General features: G+C 46.0%; 2 protein-coding genes across 2 annotated transcripts; one reads left to right on the plus strand and one right to left on the minus strand.

Annotated features, from left to right (window-relative positions):
- Positions 1-3: 3 nt before the first annotated feature.
- On the plus strand, positions 4-3,381 carry LOC144738954 (sodium- and chloride-dependent GABA transporter 1-like; the record flags this gene model as incomplete). The annotated part of the gene is made up of 9 exons (XM_078621949.1): positions 4-93; positions 158-261; positions 332-456; positions 1,421-1,533; positions 1,608-1,748; positions 1,817-1,916; positions 2,127-2,227; positions 2,301-2,468; positions 3,241-3,381. Coding segments are annotated over 9 exons (1,083 nt in total), but the record flags the coding sequence as incomplete, so codon positions are not given.
- Positions 3,382-4,515: 1,134 nt separating this feature from the next.
- Positions 4,516-24,490, minus strand: LOC144738950 (dehydrogenase/reductase SDR family member 11-like). The gene is given in 9 exon segments (XM_078621946.1): positions 4,516-4,557; positions 4,648-4,713; positions 4,786-4,878; positions 5,771-5,900; positions 6,279-6,373; positions 6,889-7,098; positions 14,943-15,011; positions 15,013-15,075; positions 24,482-24,490. Coding segments are annotated over 8 exon segments (768 nt in total). The 5' UTR covers positions 24,482-24,490.
- Between the last annotated feature and the right edge of the window lie 6 nt (positions 24,491-24,496).

Below are 24,496 nucleotides of genomic sequence, written 5' to 3' on the forward strand. Positions count from 1 at the left end.
GCCCTGCTGATCAATAACGTCCAGCTTCCCGGGGCTCTGGATGGCATCTCCTTCTTCATTGTGCCCGAGTGGGACAAGCTGCTCTCGCTGGAGGTGAGAAGAGAACGTGTGAGCTGCCGTGACAGACCGTTGACGTCCAGGTGACTGTGTGTTGCAGGTGTGGGTGAACGCTGCAGCTCAGATCTTCAACTCCATTGGCATCGGCTGGGGCTCGCTCATCTCCATGTCCAGCTACAACTCCTTCCACAACAACATCATCAGGTGCGACGCCAGGAGCTCAGCAGGGACCTCCACGGTGCCTATGACACGCTCACGTCCTCTCCTCTCACAGGGACACGCTGACCATCTCCATCGTCAACTCGCTCACCAGCATCCTGTCGGGATTCGTCATTTTCTCTGCTTTTGGATACATGTCTCATCTGCAGGACATTCCTGTCAGCCAGCTGGCTGTGGACGGTAAGACGACCGCAGAGCAAGGTTCACATGAGGAAAACAGTCCAAACTGAGGAGGACGGTCAGATGCATTTAACCTGGGCGACATGCTGGAGCAGTCAACCCTGTTGACAGCTGGGATCAGATCCAGAACAACCGAGACCCGTAACCGGAGCAACAGGAGAAGATGAATGAATGAATGAATGAATGCATGCATGCATGAATGAATGAATGTGTTTCATCCCCAAACATCTGGACCATTCAAGGTCGATCTGCCCATCTGTCCCCTCGTCATATGTGCCTCTAAAAATGATTTAAATAGAATGGTTGGGAGGTGTTAGACACTTTCGTTGTTGAATACGTTAAAGAAACAAATGATTAAACTGATTAAAGGAGTTGGCTTTTCCTCTAGCGCCACCACCAGGCCTAACTTTTCCATTAGAGTGAACCTATGCTAACGTTGCAGTAGGTTCTGTCATGCTGGATAAACTGTCTCTACCTCTTCCTCCATCTGCCCCAAACCACCCAGAACAGCCAGGGGGGGTGTCTCTGTGTTGCCTTGGTAACATAGTCTGGCATCCATCATTACCTTGTGCACAGCGGGAGGGTTTTCTAGGCAGCTGTGAAACAGGTTCATCTCTAACATCTGAATGATGACAACTTCAGTAATGTTCATTATATGTAAACAAAGACGTTTTCATTTTGACAGTTGAGGCCTCAGTTCTAAAAAAACACTGTACGTTTGACTCAACCACTAAATGTGCAGTTGAAATACCAAACATATCCAAATCTTTTTGAACATTTCAGTTTATGATGAATGAATCTAAATTATATGAAAGGTTCACTGTTTGATTGAAATCACTGTAAAAAAACAAATGTCACCATGATGTTCTGATTGTTGGAGGTGCACCTGTCATGTCCAGGTCCGCTCTCCTCTTCAGAGCCCTTTCAGCTCCTCACACTGACGTCTCTGTGTTTGTGCCTGAAGGTCCAGCTCTCCTTTTTGTCGTTTACCCACAAGCCTTTGCGAACATGCCAGTGTCCCAGCTGTGGGCTGTGTTGTTCTTCTTGATGATGCTCTGCCTGGGACTGGACAGTGAGGTAGTTGGTAGAGCAGCAGTGCTTCCATGCGAACGCTCCATGCAGCCGTCACATGTCGTGTCTCCCTGTTCCAGTTTGCTATGGTGGAAGTGGCAGTGACCAGCCTCACAGACCAGCTTGGAACTCGTGTGATGCAGCACTTCAAGAGAAAGGAGCTGTTGGTGCTGGCTGTGTGCGTCGTCGCCTTCCTCCTGGGGATCCCGTGTGTCATGCAGGTCGAGACGGATTGGAAGGAAATGAGGACCTGTGAGGTCATCATCTCACAGACGGTGTCTCTGTCCAGGTCGGGGTCTACGTCTTCCAGCTGATGGACCATTACACCGCCATCGTGTCCATCCTCTTCCTTGCGTTCTTTGAGGTTGTGGCTGTCTGTTGGATTTATGGTGAGAGTAACCCCGTGACCTTCCACCTCTCAGGGAGTCCCCCCTCGCTCCTCTGTCCTCATCCCTACTGGTCCAGGCAGACGTCCAGCCACATGTAGCCTCAGATGTTGTTAGAACCGTCAGTTTGCTGAGCGTCATGAAATGATTGTTACAACATACACAGAGAATGACCTGGCAGAATGTGTGTGTGTGTGTGTGTGTGTGTGACAGGTGTGACTCCACTGTCCAACCACCTGGAGGAGATGATGGGCATCAGAGCTAACGTGTTCTTCAGACTGTGTTGGCTGATCGTGGCTCCTGTTCTGATCACCGTGAGTCACCAGGTCTCCTCAGGTCCCTCAAACTGTCAGACAACACCTGAACTCTGCTTCTTGGTCTTTGCAGATCATCCTCATCTTCTCCATCATCCAGTTCCAACCGGCACGCTACGGAGATTACGTCTTCCCTCCGTGGGCCCAGGGGGTCGGCTGGGTCATTGCCATGGCGTCCATCATATGGATTCCCTTGGGTGCTATTCACACGTTGTGGGTGCTACCTGGCTCACTCATGCAGGTGAGATACACATTCCCACGTCACGTTCATGTGCAAGATGACCACTTATACTATAGTCATCAGGAGGTGTGGTCTAGTATGTGAAAGAAGAAATAAAACAATAAATATCCAACATTATCAACGTCAGACAAGTTACCCCTGTTTTTAAAACAGTAACAGCAACTGGTTGTAATACTTCATTAACGTAGTCCAGTCCCATTTGATGACCAGATGTTGAATGAATGATGTGAATGTCAGTGTCTGAACTTCCAGCAGCATCAACGTTGTCTCCTGTCAAACTGCTTCAAAGTCCCTACATACATCAGTTAACATCATCATTATCATCATCATTCACTATTTTGTTACGTATACTACCGTTCAACAGTTTGGGGTCAATTTCAGTCTTATATCTTCTCTAATCAACAGTTTTCTAATCACCATTCACCTTTTAACATGATTAGCCAACAAAATGTAACATTAGCACACAGGAGTGATGGTTGGTGGAGAAGGCCTCTGTAGATGTAGGTGGATATTCCATTAAAATCAGATGTTTACAGCTTAGAATAGTCATTTACCACATGTCTAGACGAGTTGGATGGATTTAACGTTACTGGCATTGGAAAAAAAAAGAAAAAAAGAAAGCTTTTCTTTCAACAAGAAGGACATTTCTAAGTGACCCCAAACTTTTCATTGGTAGTTCAAGTTCCATAACTCTGTTCCGTATAAGGAGTTGGTCCCCCGTGTATCTTATTCATGAAGTTGTATCCTCCTGACTGGTCAACCTCTGACGCAGAAACTGAAGCTGTCCATCACACCCTACGCACTGGATGAGATGTCAAAGATGCCGTACTACGAGAGGGGAGGAACACAAATAGCTGTCATCAGCACCACCATCAGGCTGGATGCAAAACCCCCAGCTCAGACAAACTTCTGATGTGTCTTTACACGCTGATGGCAGAGTGATCACCACTGATTCTCAATCCCCAGCATCACTTCCACGATCGTGCAATCGTACAGCTGCATATCTGCTACGCAGACAAGTTGAACTGGGCGTTTTTGTGCGCCGAAGAACGTAATTTGTGAGATTTAAAATTTTGCAGGAGGCGGGTTTTCGCTGTTACTGTGATGTTAAATTAGCTGCAGCTCAGGAACTCACTACGTTTATGTAGACTTTGTTTTGATAATGCTGCCACCTTTTGGTCATGTTTGTTAATGCAGTTCTCAGTGTGAATTAAAGACGAGTACTGGATGGAGTAAGAGGTGATCGTCATTGACATGGTGCTCATGTAATGTGACCCAAGCGTGTGATGAGTCCAAAGCCTGAGCTCCTGTGCTTTATTTTTTGCACCAACTCTCTGTTCTAACACAACACAAAGCATATTTTTCTCTGGGCAATACTTTATTCATTTCAGGAGATGGTCACTAAGAAGTACACAATTCTATGGTCTACATGTGAGGAGTTAGTGTCTTTCATTTCCTGTTATTAACTGAATTTTAAAGTGCAGAATTAAAGTTGTCTGTTGTCATGTGGGGTGAATGTGGATCGAGTCGAACAAGAACAAGTTAATGTGTGTGAAAACAAACAGGTGGAAGGATGGAGACCGTTACAGTCTAGTTAGAGTCGTCTGTCTACGATCAGAAGGTAAAACATTTATAAAAAATTAAAATGGTCACTCATATGAACATTACGCTCTCCACTGAATTTCCAAAAGATATGTAATATGACCTACAAAAAAAAGAAAAAGAAGAAATGTGCAATCACTGGCAGACTCGTCCCTCCGGTGGTGCAGATGACCACGGCAGCGACTGTCGTTCGTTTGGGTCTCGGGACCGAGTCGGAGCTCACGGACACCGGCTGCTGCTGTTTCAGTAGTATTTCATAGTGGTTGCGTTGTTCACACCCTTCATCTCCTCACTCAGACCTCGTAGGGCTCCTCGACGTCCAACAGCTGTAGTTGATTTGCTTTGTTCACCCCCTCCCACCATCCCGCTCTTGCCCAGCAGAGGTCGCTAAGGAGTCACGGTGGGTGCTGTCTGTCTGTTCCTCCTGCAGCTTCCTGGTCCACTGCTAGCACACCTGCTCCACCGGCCTCATCTGAACATCTCCAATCTGAAGGAACACACACACACACACGGTCAACACAACCACTGAAGAGGATCGACTGGAGGGGGAGGGCGAGAGAGAGAGGGAGAGATCTACCTGGACGTGAGGGGGCGCACTGAGGACAAATGTGACTGCACTGGCGATGTCGTCTGCTTTCAAACACTGAAAAAGAAGACGACTTGTTACTTATGATGGAACTTTACGCAGAACGACTCTTTCTGTCTGAGAACTGACCTTTATACTCTCGTACACAGCAGCTGCTTTCTCTGGGTCACTGTTGTGGTGTCGGAAGGCAAACTCCGTCTCCACTATCCCTGGAGATATACACTGCAGGGAGGGGACACGGACCACAGATGGTGTGTTTGAAAACCACCCAATAGGATGTTGACCTCCTGAAGGTGAAGCTACATGATACTTTGTTTGAACTCTACAACTAGTTTGGGTGAATTTCAAGTCCAGACCAAAGGTACCAGGAGAACCTGAACGGTTCCAGCAGCAGTGTCAGTGGTGTGAACGGTCCTGCTGCTCCCCGGCCGCCGGTAGGTTCTAGAAGTTCCAGAGGATTCTCCCTGTTCCGTCACTGATAGTGGCTCAGACTAATGTTCTGACCAATCAGCTGCCAGCCGGTGATGGGTACCCACGTGAGGTGTCCACATACGCTGGGTGACGTATCCTTCTACAACTATGCTAACTGTTGGATGAATCCTTTGAAGTACAACCGTGTCTTCACGTTAGCTTCGAATGCTACGCTAACAAAGACAAACACCGGAGTGTGAACTGCAGAAACTCACTGACTGATTCACTGACACACGTTCTCTGGTGGGTTTGTTGTGCTGTTCCGCTTTACGGCACGTCGGAACGCACCCGTTGCTGTGGAAACGAGCTGTCGCAGCTCGGCGCCTCAGTGTGAACTGTTACTAGAACGTTCTGTTATTGTAATTTGGTACTGGTCTGGACTGGACTGTAGGTCAGCAGACAATCAGATGATCATCACAGATGTTTCTCCCAGTGAAGGCAGAGCTGCCAGCAAATTCAACTGTTTCTGTGCATCTTTCCAGTTTAATTGTTCATTTTATGTCAAGTTCTGCAGCTTGTTCCACATACTTGGTGGCTCTGGCGGTCTGTTTTGGTTTTGTTAATCAGGGTCCGATGGAGTCCAGTGGACAGTGCAAGGCACTGTGCACAGTGCCCTGTGGTCAGTGGATGTCAGAGAACTCACTGTGGCTCTGATGTGGGTGTTTGCTTCTCGCAGTTCTTGTCGAATCCCTTCAGTCAGAGCTGTCACGGCGTATTTAGTGGCGCAGTAGAAATGTTCATCAGCACTCGGCACCACTCGATGTCCCCCCATACTGTGAGAGGGAGAAAAAGGGAGTCAACAAAACATACGCCTCCTTCAGCCCCGTCGATGCTTCTGAGTCAAATGGACGCCGTTTCTACGGTGTAGGGTCCGCGTTGTCTAGAGAAAATGATGACAACGCTGTTGGAGTTCCTATGTTAAGAAGATCCACTCACTGTCAGACACTGTTGCTTGAAGTAAACGGAAAAAGCCTAAACAGGGTGGAGAGATTCAACACGGACAGCTGCTGTAGTCACGCTCACGACGGCGTAGGACCTCCACTTAAGGTACAACGGAGGGTCCACGGCAGTCAATCACACAGCAGGACTGGCACAGTCGATGTAAAGTTGGTCTAGAGAAGTTCAAACCACCTTGTGTGAGTGGATCTTACCTGTTAATATTGATGATGTGACCATCATCCACACTCCTCTCCTTCATCGACTTGTACGCCTCACGGGTGCAGATGGACAAGGCTAACACATTCACCTGTGGGGATGGGAAGGAAACGTGTCAATGCCTCTGTCAACTGCAGACAAGTGATGCGGTGGATAAGGTCGTGTCCAGGTTGTAGCACTAAGCTTCTCCAGGAATGACAGACAGCAGGTTAAAGATAGGGGGAGGTGATCAAATAGGGTCAGCATGCAGATTAAACAGGGCTAAAAATACACCGCATTCATAGCAGCTACCATGGCAACAGATGGACGAGCGCTTTGAAGCAGGGGTCCTTGGTGGTCAAGAGCTCAGTGAATCACAATGGAAAAGCACTAAGAAGAGAAATAGTGGTGGCTTTCATTAGGGGGGCCTCTGCTGTGCCAGGGTGTCACAGCCACTGAAGCAGCTTCTTTGTGTGTGTGTGTGTGTCTGAAAGTACACAGCTTAAAAAAAAGCTGCTCCTCTTTTTGCTTGTATTTGAGATGAGTGTAAACCAAATTTGTTTTAGACGACTGAAGTATGTGTCTCTTGTCTGTGTGTGTGTGTGTGTGTGAAAGAGATCAACCCACATCAATCATATTCCTCCAGCCCTCTGTTCTCCCACTCAGCAAGGGCTCGTTGTGGGCCAGCCCGGCGTTATTGATGCATACGTCCACACCCTTGTGTAGCGTCTGGATGGCAGAGAACATGGACAGGATCTCTTCCTCGTTGGACAGGTCACACTTGTAGGGGATTAGCGTGCCGCTGTAGCCCGCGCTTTGACACTCTGCTGCCAGCTTCTGCAAAGCACAAATTAAACTGTGAGAGAGCAGACGATGAAACCGCTCAACACCGACGGCATCGCCACTGATACAGGCACACTAGCAGGTTTGCAAGTACCGTAATTACTGCCTAGCCGCACTGAGAAAAAAGGTCAAGTGATTCCTGAAAGCGGAGAAGTATCACTCGGTTCCTCGACCTGTCTGAGGAAGGAGAAAACATCCGTCAGTTCCTGGAAGTTGACACGTTGCACTTCACAGCCAAGTTGCTGTCATTACGGTAATGATTCACAGGCTTCCAGCAGCAGAGATGATGGGATTACCGTAATGACAGCAACTTGTCTGTCGTCAGTTTTCAGGAACCAATGGATGTTTTCTGACACGTACTTCTGGTTCTATGGTAGTGTGGTAACACAAATGTAGCGCTGGGGATGCTGTTGAGTTTAAGGGTTAAACCCCCTGGGCCAGGAGCTGAGTCTGGACGGGGACATGGAGATGATTAACATGCTGTGCCATGATTAAATGTGACTCCCTAGAGATCGCCCCCCTCTGGTCAGGACCGGTGAAGGCCCCCGCTGACAACAGAGACTGTTGATCAGCACGCTGGATGTGAGGGAGCAGTGTCAGTGTGGAGCCTGGTGCAGCGTGAGCGGGCTGCATTCCAACCAGGTCAGCTGGCATTCCACCTCTGTTGGACTGATACAGATGGACACAAATCCCCCAGCCACGCACAGCTGCATCAGTCACCTGATGCCACAGGCACAGGAGGGGGCGTGGCCTCCAAGGGCGCCAGCCACCCGCCAAGGGTGGCTGACCGAGGCCACTTTTTTTTTCAATACAGGGATTGTCCAATATCTGTAAGAAAGCTAATCCTGGAGGAGCTGAGGTGGGATGTGACGTCTCCATGCAGCCGAGAAGCTGTCGACAGACAGCAGCAGTCAGCTTCATGGGGACTGTGTGTTACTGGACGCTCAGTCAGGAAACCACATCCACTGGATTCACGTAGAGCTCACGTTTTATCAAAATGAAACTGAATTGCAGCAGAATTCTGACAGAAATCAATATAGCATTAAAGCATCCAATCTCACTCTTGTGTGTGCAGATTCGCCATCTCCTCATCTAAGCTGTTTACCCTGGATTAGCCAGAGAGAAGGTATTAGCAGCATAAAGCTGTCAAAATGCTAAAACACCCAACCCACGTGTCTCTTCAACCAAATACAACCGACTCTCTTGTGCCTGGGGGCCTCTTTGCTTGTGCCTCTTTGCTGCAGGGGCAAACTACCGATATGTTCAATGACCACACCTGGATGACACTCATCTGAGTCCCTGAAGGCACCAGATCGCAGGCAGGAGATTCATGTAAAACATGGGAAGCCCAGCTTGTCTTATCAGAGAACGTGTTGAATTAGGGGTTAGAGGTCAAAGTGGGAGCTCTAACCCTGACCCTAAGCCTTTCTGCAGGGACTGCACCTGGCCACGCCTAGAGAGAAGCAACCTGGCCTGAAAACGCAAGCAGCAGAGTTGGTGAAACAACTACAAAACATGTGTTTCAGAGAGACTCCAAACTACTTTTCACTGAACTATTTCAAATCATTTCTTCATTATTTTAAATTGCAAACACATGTACGTTATGATATCACCTGCGGTATCAGGGACTTCTACATGACAGTGCAGATTACACGTGTGTGTACACACACACATTCAGTAACTGAAATGCAATCAGTGTTTGCATTTAGTCAGTCAGTCTTGGTAAGACCAAAGCAGAGCGATATCAATTCTGTTTCAAATGCTCATTCACCTACTCCATGTGGAATACACACTGGACATTTACGCTGGATGTGTCTGCGGCTCCGCTGGTGATCGTGTCCATTCCAGTCAGAGTGTTTCCCACCGGCTGCAGCGTGTTTCAGTAGCGTCTCTGCAGCGACCATTGGCTGCCCCACTAAAGCTGTTCTATTCCAGCATGCAGCCGCGGCTGAGATGCATCAATTTCCACAGAGCAGGTCGCTACAGAGCGGAAGTCGCACACAATACAACAGAAAGAACCCTGTCAATTTTCGAAATAAATCCACAGGGAGGTCAGAGGTCAGACAGGAATGGACGAGGAAAGATGTATTTATTTATTCTGAATCAAGTCATAAAGTAACATTCAGAGTCTGCTTATCATGGTTGAATCCAAAGAAGATGGAGGAGGAATGTGTGGTGGAGGAAGCTCTCTCTGGTTATTGTTTATTCACGCCGTCTCCTCCTGACTCTCCCTCTGCTGTAACTCAGGTACAACTTGTAGATTTGTCCTACTATCCTAACTATCATGACATCACTACTATCAACAGAAAAAAAATCAACAATTCTGTTTCCAGAAGTGCACATATTTATTTCCTTCAAACAAAACGCATTCAATTGACTGATCAAATGAAAACTTTATCTGTATTTAAGTTGATAATACAAAGACGTATCAACAGGGCTAACAGTCCATCAATCAGTGAATCTGACGTCCGTCTTTCCACTGGACCCGATAATAACCCGGTCTGATATTTATCGTGCGCCCCTACTGCCTATGTTTCGGCGAGGTGACAACAGGCTGTTTTGATTCCTTAGCTCACTCCAACGGTCCACTGAGGCAGATACAAACAAAGCTGGCAGAGCTCCCCTGTGAGTATGTGTGACCAAACCGTTTTGTCTGTCATGGGGCATTTTCATCCTCATTACTGGAGCTGTTGTCTAGTCTTACAACAAGTGAGCAGCAGGAGGGAGGAACAAAGGGAGGGAGGGCAGTCAGCCACAAAGTGAAAGAGGAAACAGCCTGGTCAAAGTGCAGTCAGATTTCATGAGACAATCAATTACACTGAGGGGTCAAAGGTGACGGCAGGCGGTAGGATTAGAGCATAGCACCAGAGACGAGATTATCTCTTGCACACTGAAAAACTGCCACTAAAAGTTCTAAAGGTCGAATGGGGCAGTTTTACAGCACTTGACTGAGGGTGGTCCTATCAAGACAGAGAGATAAGGAGGAGAAATCTGATGTAACGTGCATTGAATGAACCTATTTACAAATGAAGACTAATCCACTGCCTCAATCCAAGCAGCCTGGGGACAAACACTGGTGAGAAGACAAGTGACTACTGATGTTTGGTAGGAGTACATGTACGGAGGCAGAGTGGGCCGGTGGGCGTGGCAACCAGTGTGGTTGGCTTTAGTCTGCTATAAAAAGGTGAGAACATCAGGAGGGTATGAAATCAGGTCTCAACACAAACACTTGAAACATGTCTGTCAGCAGCGCTGAGCGAGTGCCTTCATTTGTCCTGTTGTTTGTAGGTGAAACATGCTGAGGTATGAAGTTGATCTCTGTGAGCCCGCATGCTCCACGTTCCATCTCCATTGAATGCGATGGGGGAGGTTCTGCTGGTGGTTTATCAGTCCAACAACTCAGTGCAGGCGTGGGAGCAGTTCTGATGCCAGCTATGTGCACCGTTATTATGCATGCAGGTTTACAAAAACTGGAGTGCAGCCCAACGTCAGGCAACGACAACAGACTGATGGGAGTCTCATGGAGACAGCGTGGGGCCGATACAACCAAAACAAAAACCTTTTTAAATGGAGCCAATCTGGTCTGGGCCTATTCAGGGTGAGCTCAGAGGAATAGAGCTAAAACGTCCCCAAAATCCAGCACCCTGCATCTAACCCTGTTGAGCTGAAAAAAACTATTCAATTCACATTCTTGACCCCCCCCCACCCCGCACACACACCACAAAACAAATATACCTTTGGTTATGAGCACTGGCCTGTTGCCACAGCAGCACTTAGCTTTCCACCTCTTCCTCCCCTGTGAATCAGGCCTCTTCATACTATCACAACAAGCCCACAGACTGAACATGGAACATGGAACAAAATACAGAGTTTTCAACAAGACGGGGCAGGTGGCTCCCCATCGATCACAGCATGCAGCCTGGGGAGGGAGCGTCAGCGCAGTGAGAGGATGGCTCACTGGGGTTGCCGGCCTGTCGAGGCTGATCAGGCCGCTGCCTGAATGAGACTCAGGTGATCCTGTATAATCTCCTGACATCAGAGCTTAAAATAATTCATTCAGTGGTGAGTCAGGGGAAAGGCAGCTGTTTGATTTTCATTAAACAATACTAGTTGGTCTACTAGCTGGTCTCTAAATAACACGATGATAGACTTCAGTCAACTCAAATCAAAGTGGTTCTACCTAGAAATACTTGTCTTCCTACCTCAGCAGGTCCGTTCGTTCTTTGAACTGTGAATCCACACTGCACAAATCATGGAATACCAGCTTCATATCAGCCACGCCCCTTATCTCATCAATCTGTCGACAACAGGAAGTGCTTTTGGAAGTGCCCGTCACAGATTGGTGTTACAACTCGTGCGGCTGTGACTGCTGCTTCTCTTGGGGGGGGCGTCTCCACGGAGACGTGATGATTATTAATTAGCTACAAGTTACATTTGTCAGCTGACAGTTCAAATGGAAAACACGCAGTCAGTGAAAAAAGCTTCGTGCATGGGATGACAGACTTTGTCAGCCGGAGAAGTCCAGACATGACGAGTGTGACAACACTCATCAACAGCTACGGCGCAGGTGGGGTGATTTAGGTCTGTGATGCAGCAACATGCTTAAAACACCAACGTCTCAACATGTAAAACTGCCTTATACATTTCATCCACCACCAACAACGACATATAAATCAAGGAGAAGCAGGACAGTGAGGCAGAGACACAGCGAGTAAAGCTGTCTGACCTGACCCACTTCAAGGCCCTTTCTGGAATGAAATCTTATTCATTGTGAAATAACAGGACGAGCTGTTCAGACACAACCTACTCGAGGTGACCAGCAGACACACTGACTACACCGTGTCAGCATGAAATCACAGCCGACAGGCCTATACGTTCAAATACACTAGGGTTGGGACTGACACCTCCAGTGTGGCAAACAACAAATACATGGATGTGAAAGCTGCGGTTCTGTGCAGCCGATCACAAGTCTGCTTTTCAAAAATCTGCGTGGAAAATTATCCAGTGAGTTCCCATTATTATAAGACAGTTTCAGAAGAACATTATTACGTTGTGTAATGGGTGAGCCACGTTAATTTGATGGGTGCCACAAAATCTGCCCACAGCTTTGCATCTCTGCTGGGTCCAATCCAAACGTCTGTCACACAAACCAGGTTTGGAAAGACACAAAAACACTGTGTATGGGCATTTCTCTTTTCTTATCTCAGATAGTTTGCTGTTTCTATTCATAATTATCCTGTTACGTGATCAATTTATGCAGGATCTGTTGCAAACACACAGGCTGTGTGAATGACAAGCACAAATCTGTTTCTAAATTTATTTTAACTTGATGAAAAAACGCATCTTCTACATGTTTGGTGCAGAGGAACAATCCAATATTTTCCAGGAATCAATCGTCGACCACTGAAACGGATTGATTCCATGACCACATCCCCCATCCCAGCCCATCCTCTGTCTCTTCCCCTTGAGGAACAGCAGCGCCAACATCAATCTCCTCTGCACCAACCCTGACAGATCATGCAAAAACAGTATTTACATGGCACAGGCGAGGTCTTATCAACACTCACACAGCAAACAGATTATGGGAGTATGACAAGATGGAGGATATACACCTAGAAATGGCATTTACAGAATCGGATTGTGTTACGTAAGCAGGTATCACAACACACGGCCTCTGATGTCTTCTGAATTCCTCAGGTCGGTTCTCTCTGGGTAGAAGCAGCGCTGCTCGGTTCTGGTGAAACGTGACCATCAATGGCACAACTTACTGGATAGCACTGTGGCTAGCAGTGGCGGTCACTTTTATCATTTCTGTAACCTCAAAGAATACTACGTGTGAACTGTGCAAACATCTACATTCCTCCAGCAGCTTCACCAGAGGGGATGGAAATCTGTCCATTCCATTCCAACAAAAAGCCCATGGTGACCGCACACGTCTCCCTTTAGCTTGTTGCTCCCCCCGCTGACTTCTCTGTAGCCTCAGAAACAAAGTATCAAACCCCACTGTCACTCTGGTCTGAATACATAGGTTGTGTTTCATCTGGGTTCTGTCCACCCTGTTCAGGCGGTGAATATAAACAGAACTGATTTACTTCCCCACGTAACAGGAATAAACACCAGAGTGGAAGTCATGAACAACTGCTCAGTGAGAGATATATCCCCCACTTGAAGCATGCCGGCTTTGGCACAGTAAGAGAAAGTCCCAGTTTACTTAGAGAATACAACACATACAATACTGGCTTTGTCTGCCATCTCCCACAGAAAACTCCAAGTACTGGTGATGAAAGCTGTCACTTACTTCAATATTCTCAGATTAATCTCTGCTACAGCTGTTTTGGTTCATAACTGAGTTTGAGAATAGTGATGCTGTGCTGACAGTGTAACCTGACAGGACACTGTATAATGTGAGTGCTATCCAATGAATACGAAGTTTCAATTATTGTAACCTTTAGACAGGCAACAAACATGGGCTGTAATGCTGCCGCTGTTAAGTATTGACAGAAGAGGCATGTGACCAGGGAATGAATGGAAGGAGGCGAACTGTTGTGCAATTCACACTCACTGCGTGTCCATGTGTATGTGTGCGTGTGTGTGTCCGGATGTTTCCCCAGTATTCACACTATAATATTTACTGAGCGAGCCACAGCTGTCCTGTGTTCTGCGGGGTCACACACCTGATCAATGACAGTCACAGGGAGTGTAGCCTGACCTCTGTGCAGCCTTGTTTTATGTAAAATAGATTGAGTGGAATTTCACCAGTCATCGCAGCAAACTGGGAGTGACACGGGTGAGCCCCTTGTTGAGAAATGTGGGATGAACAGGAAGGAAGCTGCCATCACCCTACGAATTCAGCCATCGATTAATAAAAGGGCAATTGAACAAGTGATTATTTGGGCCAATGACTATATGCTACTTAGACCCTGTATATCAGTATTTGTTTCAGTCAATCTGCGTTTGTCTGTAACAATCACAACTGAGCTGAATCCTGTTTAAAATGAATTTTGTTTGAATACATGAAGCAGATTTTGCTGACAGCTCTCAGAAATTATATGTATTTTAATTATTCTCTCCTCAGATCTAATCGTCCAGTGATACTTGTACTATATGTACTATATCTGACACACAGGTGTGGTAGGCCTTCAGCAGGTCAGTGCTAGACACTAAAACAAGCATCCAGAGAGGCTTAATTATTGGCTGGTGAGATAAGCAAGGTGTGGTGACTTATCTGTGGGGTGTATGAGGATGGATGAAGGTGTTCACTGCAAACCATTACAATACAGTCACTGTATGAATACACTCAGTGGTTCAGTATGCAGATGACAGGGTTCCAATGAAGAAACACCAGCAGGAAGGGAGACAAATTGACTTGGACAGAAAAGAATGTCATTATCCAGCAGATACACTTCAATGCATGCATGACAGTTCCACATGGAAGACGTGGGGTGAAGGAATGTGTGAAATGTGTGTTTCAGGGTATGCTGCTGAGATGGGTCAGATCTGACCAGTGATCAGCTAAGTTGATACCATGGCACTCTATTCAATATAAACAACATGTTGCGTGTAAATGTTACACAAACCTCATACAATGGAATTAGATAAGAGGAAGAAAAGAAGACCAGTTGACACACGTCAAGCTCTTTGAATAATTCTCATTCCAATGTCAGAGGAATCCGACAGCAGCTCCAGCCCCAGCCCATTCCCATTCCGCGCCGGGACTAGCCGGAGCTAACGTTAGCTAGTGAAAGGAGCTGGTTTGTCGTGGCTCTCGGAGCATCTGCTCCCAGGAGTCGGACTGACTGATCCCTCGGCGTTCAATCATATTCAAATTAACCCCCTACCTCTATTTTGTCCACATTCCTGGCACAGCCGACCACCCTCATGCCTTGCTGGACCAGCGTCCGGGCCACAGGCCGCTCCAATCCCCACCGAGGCTCCGGTCACCAGGGCCACTCTGCCTTTCCACCGCTCCATCTCCGCCGGCCCTGACACCTAACGGACGGACAGTTTAATTCAGCCAGGCGCAGAGGCAGCCGGTGGATGCGGGAAGGGTTCAGTCCGAGGGTTCGACCGTCTCAGTGTGCGGCATCCAGAGGAGCGGTGACTAGGTCCATGCGGTGACATTAAGAAGAGCTGTGATCGTAACGTTGGTTCGTCCCCGCCCACCGTCCACTGGCCCGGAGCGCCACTGTGTGTGTGTGTGTGTGTGTGTGTGTGTGTGTGTGTGTGTGTGTGTGCGCGCGTTAGCGACACCCACTGGTCGTCTGAGAAACACACTGTGATCTATACCCGCCCTTCAATTCATACAAATGTTCAGATGAAAATGTCTCCAAACTGTTTTTTATGGTTATAGCATCATCTGTATCTTCCATATGTTTGCTAGAGTCCTCTGCATTTATATGTGTTCGATTATATACATGAAAAACAAACAACTTAAACAAATCTGCTCTTTTATCATATAAAAAATAATCAACAACAAAAACAAAAGGTGGAGAAACATGTGGAAAAAGGGAGACGGGAGGGAGGGGTAGATACAAGGTAGATAGGGTGATCACAACAAATAAGCAGACGACACCATGACAAACAATTTAAATTATACCTTTTCAAGACCAATCAACTCAAGGCGCTGAGGCTAAATTAAACCAAAGAAGCAAGCTTGTTTTTAAAAAAACATCCAATTTTTCTTGAATGTTTTTTTCCCCAACTGCGTTTGTCTTATCAGTGTAACTTGTTTTGCTTTTGATATGAACGGAAACTGCTGAATTGTCAATGACAGGACGAAAATGAGCAGCTGCAGCAGTTGACATGTTAACATCATGCTTAGCTCAGCACCTGGAGTGTCCACAGTGTTACACACAAACTGAATCTGCAGACTCGTCTCAATCTAACCTATTTGTTGGATGATCACTTGTGTCATACTGTCAAAATGAAACTGCTGGAGGTTTGTACATTATATGCAGCCTCCAACACACGTGAATAGAAATAGACAAAGATTTAGTTTCCAAAAAGGATGATCAAACGTTCAGTAAGCAAAAGCGTCTGTGAGTTACTTTTTAGGGGCTTAAACATGATACATATCCACAGTACTGACACAGATTCATTCATGTGCCCATGGTAAATTCCTGAAAACAAGTTCCTTTCAAAAACAACTCAGAAAATGTCACTGCTATAATGCAAATCAATATTCTTTATTTAGTAAATTTTGCACATTGCATCTTCACGTCGCACCCAAAGCCCAAACGGGTGTTCATTCTTTGTAAAATCTTACACACATTAACATTCTGTACACATTTAAAAGTGAAACGAGAGAAACACTGTAGAAACAAAAGAAAGAAAGAAGGACTTCTAAAACATTCCCCACAGCTTGCAAAGCTTTATTAGACACCACTGTGCTCCTTCCCCAACAGCTCTACAGAATACCATCAGCTACGTACAGGTGAGAATGTGTTCAACAAATCAAATCAGGGGTGACAAATCACATTTACTCAAAATAGAGGAAAGACCATCGACCAAACAGGACACGAACGTTACTTGAAAACTTCAGTTCACGTGTTGCAGTAAGTGGTCATGAGTGTTTTCCCAGGGAAAGAGGACATTAGCTGACACTGAATCACTTGCCACACACCGGCTTCCTCTCGGTGGAACGGCAGTAGTTAGTGAATTGCTCTTTCAGTAGCTGTCTGTAATGATGGCGGTTGCTGTAGAAGGACTGATTCCTTTGTAGAAATGTCTGAATTTCATCCTGCGTCAGACAGTTCTCCTCATCGGAAATCGCATCGGAATCATCCTGTGTGAACACGAGCAAAGAGCCCCGGTTACATCACAGAACCAAGATGAAGAGATCAGATCCGTGGTCACTTACCAGAAGTTCCACCAGACTTAGGGTTGCTCCTGGACTTTCTGCATGAAGACCATTTCTAAATGTGGTCCAAGATAATTGCTGTCCCATGCTGGCAGACTTATCACCACAGGAGGCTGAAAAGACATCTTCGGCTTGGAGAATGTGCGAAGGCGGTTTCCTGCGGTCTGCTGTGTCCCCCGCTGACAGACAAGCTCTTTGTCCCTGCATTCAGTGTTACAGACCCTTAATGTCTTTATATGTCGTGTGCAGAGGAGTCCTCTCGTTTGTCCCTTACCTGTTTGTTACATAAACTCTTTCTTTTCTTCTTTTTACTCATATACTGAGTGTTTTCCTCCAGGTGTGGCCAGCATTCAACACAACTGTCTTCTGCATCTTCATGCTTGTCTTCATCACAGAGATGTGTATTTGAGTCAACACCTGTGGATGAGTCAAAGGAATGAGGACACCTCAGAGCTGTGTGTTTCAAACTGTTTCCAGGGTCCTGACCTGTTTCATCGTGGTTGCAGATTCCCTCAGAGCAGGCGACGTCCGAGCCCTCTCGTGACCCCATGTCACTACCATCAATGCTGGAGAAATAGCCGTAGTCACTACTGTGGGAGGCAAAATCTGGACAGAGACAAATACAGTCCACGTTCATCTATCTTTGACTCGATAATAGTCAGGAAAAATGGAGTCACATCTGTAAAGAGCGACAGACCTTTGCAACTCATGAGGTGGCACCAACAGGTTCATTGTCAAAATAACACTGTAAGCAACTACGACGACCAAGGTGACGTTAGAGTCACGGATTCAAGTCAATAGTGAAGTTTGTTTTGGAGAAGACGGGCTGAGTTTGATGGAGGAACGGTGATGTCTGACAGAAACCTACTCACTACAGACAGAATACCGTCCTCTGATTGGTCCCCTACAGACAGAGGGCCGTCCTCTGATTGGTCACTACAGGCAGAGGGCTGTCGGTTCTTGGTCGGTTAGAACATTTACTATCAGAACTGGAGCGAACTGCAGAGTGGAGTTCCGTGTTGGCGATCGTGTCTGTCTTTCAGCTTTTGCTCTTCCTCTGACAAAAACCCACAAACCTCTCCATATTCTACATTGTTTGTGTCGTGGTCAAAACTTCATTATGACAGTTTCCTCTGATCATGAATGAGCTCCAGTGGTTGGTGCCCAGACGGAATACTGCTGGCCGTGCGTCTGGATCTCCAGCCTGGTGGACCCATGGATGTGCTGTTTTGCGGTGGTTAGCTAGTGGTGCCTGTGTGCGTCTTTACCGTGTTTAGCGTTGTCTGGGCAGCTACAGAATGTGCTTCCATTGGCAGAGATGCTCTCCTCGTCTCCGTCACTACGGCTGCTGCAGGCCTCACAGCTGACCTTCACGAACTCCAGTGAATCCTTCAACACGCGCAAAGGAGGCAAAGCTGAATGCAGGCAAACTTGGGTCGAGCATCTTGACGAATGCTCCAGGCTCTTACCTCATCCTGAACTTCCTTCGTGTGCTCTGCTTTCTGGTCAGATATGTCAAAGCTGCACTTGCTCTTGCGTCGATTTTTTCGTTTTTGCCTCTTTTTCTCCTGCTTCAGCTCTTTGACTCTCTCCTCCTTTGACAGCTCCTCCACAAGCTGCTCTAACCGACTGATGCCCTGCATCTTCTCCACCGCCATCTTTGGGGCAGAACCATGAACAAACAGTAAGGACAGCTGTCATCTGATTCGAGACAAACATACCCATGCTGGATTCAACGTACCTCAAAGCTTTTACGAAGCATGTCAATTCCCAAATGGAGCAGTATCTGCCAGGTCTGCTCCTCTGCTCGTAGCTTCTGCCAGATCTTATGCAACCGCTCATAGAGATGGATGCCCAGACAGGTGAGGACTTCTTCTTGTGCAACATCGATGGTCTTGGCATGTCTCTCTCTATATCTTAAGAAGAATTAATCATAAATTGGATTCATAAACACTGGCGGAATAAGGACAGAGCAGGGAAAAGGATTTGGCTTTTACTTACTCATAGCCTCCTGCAAACTCAGGCTGTGCCCGGGCCAGGAGGTGAGCCACAAAGTCTGTCTCACAGCACACGTGGATGTGTCGTTCCTGGGGGCAACAGCAAAGTCCCTCATACAAGGCGGCGCAGTACCCCTTCTCCTTACTGCAGTCCAGCTCCCCGACCAAGATGTTATATGCCCTCAGGACTTTACTCTTACAGTCAGTGCAAAACCTACGTAAAAGACAGTGATGAAGTAATGTAGTTCCCCACTAGCCCATTACAGGACTTTGACTCAAGAGTCACACCTTACCTGTGTTTACGTAAGTAAGTCTCCAGTGTCTCTAAGAGACAGGCACTATCGATAACAACCACCTCATCCCTGCACTCCTGAGACATCAGCTCCCACACATCCATCCAGCTTCCCCTGTGAGCAGACATACGACAAAATTCATCATGACAAGGCAGATGAACCATCTTTAGAACCTACAACACAAATCCACACCTCCACCTGGGGTAGCCAGCAACTATTTAAAGCAAAGCACGACAGAGGGTGTAGTATTGTACGTACTGTTAAGTCCATCCAGACAATTATAATTGTGATGATGGGCTACACAAATAAAAAAAAGAACCTCAGGGACCTCAGGGAGAACCTCAGAAAGAGGGATCCCTCTCTCTGGGAGGGACACGCCAGCCTTAGGTGTTGAATGTACAGACAATGAAGGTGCTGAGGTGAGAAAAGAAACTATCTGCAAACCAAATAATCAGACAAGCTACAACGGTCTGTCACAGGAAGGATACTTCTTTCCAATCTTTGCTGAGGTGAATGGCTCTAAAATGACTGACTGGCTACAGAGGCACACCCACAGAAATAACAGCCTACTACAGAAAATACACTTTTGCAAACGATTTGTAGTTCAGGATGACTGTAAGATTTGGGAGCACGGCCATGTGCATAGCTTCTGTGTAACTTCTGTCAAAATAAAAGCCAATCCTTTCCAGGTGATTCTGTCCGAGATATTACAACTTAAGACTTTTGAGGTGCTGCAAAAGTTAAAACACACGTTCTTCCTTCACTATACTTTGACAGAAAACAATATTAAAACGCTCCCACTATTGTTCCCAAAGGATTGAGACAGAAAGACATGTAACTTGAGGAAAGGTGATTTTACTCACCCCAAGGGTTTAGGTTTGTGAATGTCTAAGGAGTGCAACTGACATCGCTTGTTTTTCTTGCTTTTTGGAATGGCATCAATCACGTCATTCAACTTTGACCTGTACAGAAATAAATACAAGCAAACCAGTACAATACTGAAAGAGTGTTCCAACAATTACCTCAGATATTTAGAACCTGGTTCTTTAGCTGATTTCTGTTCATTCATGCCTGAGTTTTTTCTCTGTAACTCACCCATGGACATAGAAGAGACTGTAGAGCTTCTTTACATCTGCCAAACAGGCCTTGCTGACAGAGAGCACACCCGAGGGATTCACCGTTAGCGGCTCCAGTGCTGGTGTCCCTGATTCCACTAAATGGGAGAACAGGCGCTCCACGCTTCGTCTGCATCCAACGCATGGCACCAGCTGAGATAAGGCGCTGTACACCTCTCTGGACATCACTAGCAGTGCCATATTCAAATTCTGGCGCTTCAACTTGTTGTAAAACTATAGACAAAGGACGTGTACATTAGACATTCGATACCTCTCTTGGCAGAGCTTAAGAACATAAACGTTAAAGAAAGAAAAAAAAATACTAACCTCCGTGAATTTTTTCCAACGAGACATGTTCATTTCATGTCTGTCAACATCCGTCACACAATCAGAAAACTCCATCACCATCTGCCAACAAGCGATAATGACCGACAGTTCATGTAAACCCACTCCCACACGTCCCGTTATTGTTTACATCATTAATGTGTCTCTTTTGAAGATGACAGACTCTGAAACTCACTAACACTGATTATCTGGCACAACATTGAGCTCATACATAATGTCGTTATGTACACATGAGGAAATAAGCTTCAGTTGGGTCTGCCCCTACCCACATACAAACAAATTGACAACATGATGCTTTGTCACAGCAGACGTCGGATTAGTTCCAAACACTGTACCAGACGCTGACTTATGTTCTTCACTTCCCATCCCTACACAGCCACAGTCAGTGTTTTTTTAAGTTTAAGCTTTCTTCATCAGCTTCATCATCACCATTATCCTTCAGTTTTGTGTACCAAATTAAACTATGTGTTTTCACTCACCACTTAGTGATGAAAATAAAACGGGCACATCTCAAATTGAATCTTATACTGCTTTTGTTGTTCAAGAGTGCATTTAAACTATTCAAGTTCAGTAACTGAAACAAGGTCAGAAACATGCAAGCATCTGGTAGCTGAACACTCACACAGAGGTTTGTGTTGTTTCAAATCAAATCACAAACAAACAAAACAACACAGGACACGATGTTACATGTTATCCTTTGAGAGCATTTCCACAGGTACTGCTGGTACATTATTAGTACTGGTAGATAAACAAAATAATGACTGCACATGTACAGCAGAAACATACAAAAAGATCCCTTCAGGACCAGTATGGGTTGGACGAACAATTACAGCAACTAACCACTTTAGTGTAAATATCACAGGTTACCAATATCTAATGGATCGCAGAAAGACCTTGGTGATATATAAGCACATAAATTTCAGAAATGATAAGGGGGACGAAAAACAATGCAAACAGAGCTTGTAACTGTGCTGTTGACAAAAATATTGCGATCATGCACATATACTCACCGAGAGAGTGTCGTCAATATACAATGGGATTTGTCTTGCTAGAAATGGGTAGTCTTCTTCCCCGTCCCTGCAGACAGCTACCAGACGGGCCATGGTGTCATCCAGTTCCGTCTGAAGGCAGCTTATCTGTGGATCCAGACCAAAAGTGACCTCAGCACAGGCTGCCACAACAAACTAATACCAATCTGGCACAGGTCATTGAGGAGCAACCGCCACATCACGTTGCCATTATAATACATACATGCTATCTTCACACGACATGACATGCACAAGCCAAAATACCCCAACGATATGACACTGTGCTGATTGAGCACCGCGTACCTATGCTAAACACTTGCCTTGACCTAGATTTAACTCGTTTAACAGTTAAACGGGGAAATTACCTGAAAAATTATAGTTTATGGAAAGAAATGTGTGTCATTGTATTTGTTTAGACTGAGTTTGAACTGGTTTGGACAATATCGTTGAAGTTACAGGTTCAGTCACGCTAGCGTCGACCGGCTATTTGCTACTTTTCATTAGCCTGCTAGCTAACGTCCCTCAGTTCTATGTCACCAAGAAGCATTCGATGCGGGTAAGGACGACTGGCGACGATCACTTGAAACTGTATAGGACTAACCGACGACATCAATGTTCATACGTTCACAATGTTTGCGCCCTGCCGAGGCTAGCAAACTTGTCACCTTAGTAGCTAGCATTAGCAAGCTTGGACACGGCTAATAAAGTTGAGCTTGGTGACTGTCACTGCAGCTTCTCTGACTAGCACATGCACACGAGTTACTCAGTCACTTTCTGTCACACTCTTAACTAAAGACCAACACTGTTCATACACACCTGCTTATTAAGCCCCCTTTAAATACTATTAAAAAAAAAGAAATGAGTGCGACGGTGACTCAGGTTTCTAGGGTGGCGGATTCTACAAATCGACCCTTGCCCCCGGTACGTCGTAGATGACGTTATTACACGCAATGCCGCTAGGCGGCGGAAGACCATTTACAGATCATGTATTTGTCACATAGGCAACTATATATGAACGGAGTAAAGGAACGTTGGTGTGTGTGAGTCAGTCAGCAAAAATGCACTGATGAACAATTCATGTGGGGCGTTAGCAGCATGTGTGTGTGGTCCAGTTAAGGCGGTGGGTCTAGGTGTCCTGCCACAGAAACGTGGACTGTTGATAGCACAGGCTGACAGTGTAGGTCGAATACACCAATGTGGGCTTGGAGCAGCATTTCATTTTGTCATGAAAATATTATCAGAAAGGCTGTTTGGACAAAACTTAGAAAACTCTAGAAAGTCTGACATACATTCCTCAAAGCCTTTTTTCCACGTAAATTCTCCAGAAGCAAACTTTCTTTGACGTCCGTGGATGCATGCATGTATATGTAAAGAAACCAGGTAAACATGCATTGGTGTGTGTATTTGATCGCAGGACAAATGAGACTGCACTAATATTTTTAATGGCAAGTGTGTGTGTGTATGTGTGTATGGGTGGGTGGGTGGGGGGGGGGGGGGGGGGGGTGTAATATAGTGTGATTCCAGCTTCACTCAGAAAAGGTTTGATAATGAGTCTGCATTACTACAGTTTTGTCTTAACCTATGTTTTGTTGGAGGCAGAGTAAGGGTGAGGCTAGGCCGCAATCAGGTATTCCACAAAAAAGCTTTGTTCATGTTTTCAAGTTTTTTCTTTTTCACTTTACACATCAATACAACTAAGTCACACAGTGTTGCAGTGGATCCCTGATGTATGGTACCTACACACACACACACACACACACACACACACACACACACACACACACACACACACACACACACACACACACACATATATATATATCAATACAGAGTAATTCACACCTTTACATATACAAATATTTAGTCACAGCTTCTGTTCCTGTTGTTTTCACAAGTCTGTACTCAAGAAACAGCCCCATGGGCCCCTCTCTTCCCCTCTATCATTATTAATGTTATTTCAATGTTATTTCTGTCATGGCCGCAATCCATTTCAAGTCTGGTGGAGATGTACTTTTCCACCAAACCACCAACATTATTAACACTTCTTTTGAATGGGTTCTAGTTAGCGCAACAGCAAACGGGACCCACATGACATGTTTTTATGGCGATGTTGTATTGTTTACAATAAATAGAATAAAATATAGTCTTGTGTATTATTTAGTGTTATTATCATATCAATACATATGGCTATAAAATCCTGCTTTTTTCTAGATATTAAATTAAACACCCTGTGGTCCGTTAACGACAGAGACACAGACACAGATGTTCCTGTGAGTTTTGTTTGGTTTATTATAAGAGCTGCACGGATCTGGATGGACAGACCACAGCGTGGAGCAGAGTTCTGTGTCCTGCTTGTGACATCAGCACCCACACAGAAGAGGTCCTGAATTGGAATGGAAAAGACCTGAATGGAACCAAACCGAGTAGAGCTGAGTCGAGCTAGAACTGTGCAGTGAATCTGATCTGATGACATCCATTTTGCTGTCTGCCGTTTCTCTGATTCCATGTGAATGCAGTGTAATACGGGCGTAGTTGTTGTATTGCACAACAACTATGGCAAGTGTTGCACCAAACCCAGCCGACGGCCCGCCCCCAGGAGCCACATACCCTACTGTGACTGTCAGGTTTTTCCAGCTAGCGCATGCACACAACACTTGACATTAAACTTTCATGTTAAGGTGGGGGCTGCAAAATATCATCCCGGGGGCTGCAATTGGCCTGTGGGCCACGGGTTTGAGACCCCTGGTCTAGACAA

The sequence above is a fragment of the Lampetra planeri genome, unplaced genomic scaffold, assembly GCF_965212315.1.
Source record: "Lampetra planeri unplaced genomic scaffold, kcLamPlan1.2.h2 scaffold_1240, whole genome shotgun sequence".
NCBI classification, from domain to species: Eukaryota; Metazoa; Chordata; class Hyperoartia; order Petromyzontiformes; family Petromyzontidae; genus Lampetra; species Lampetra planeri.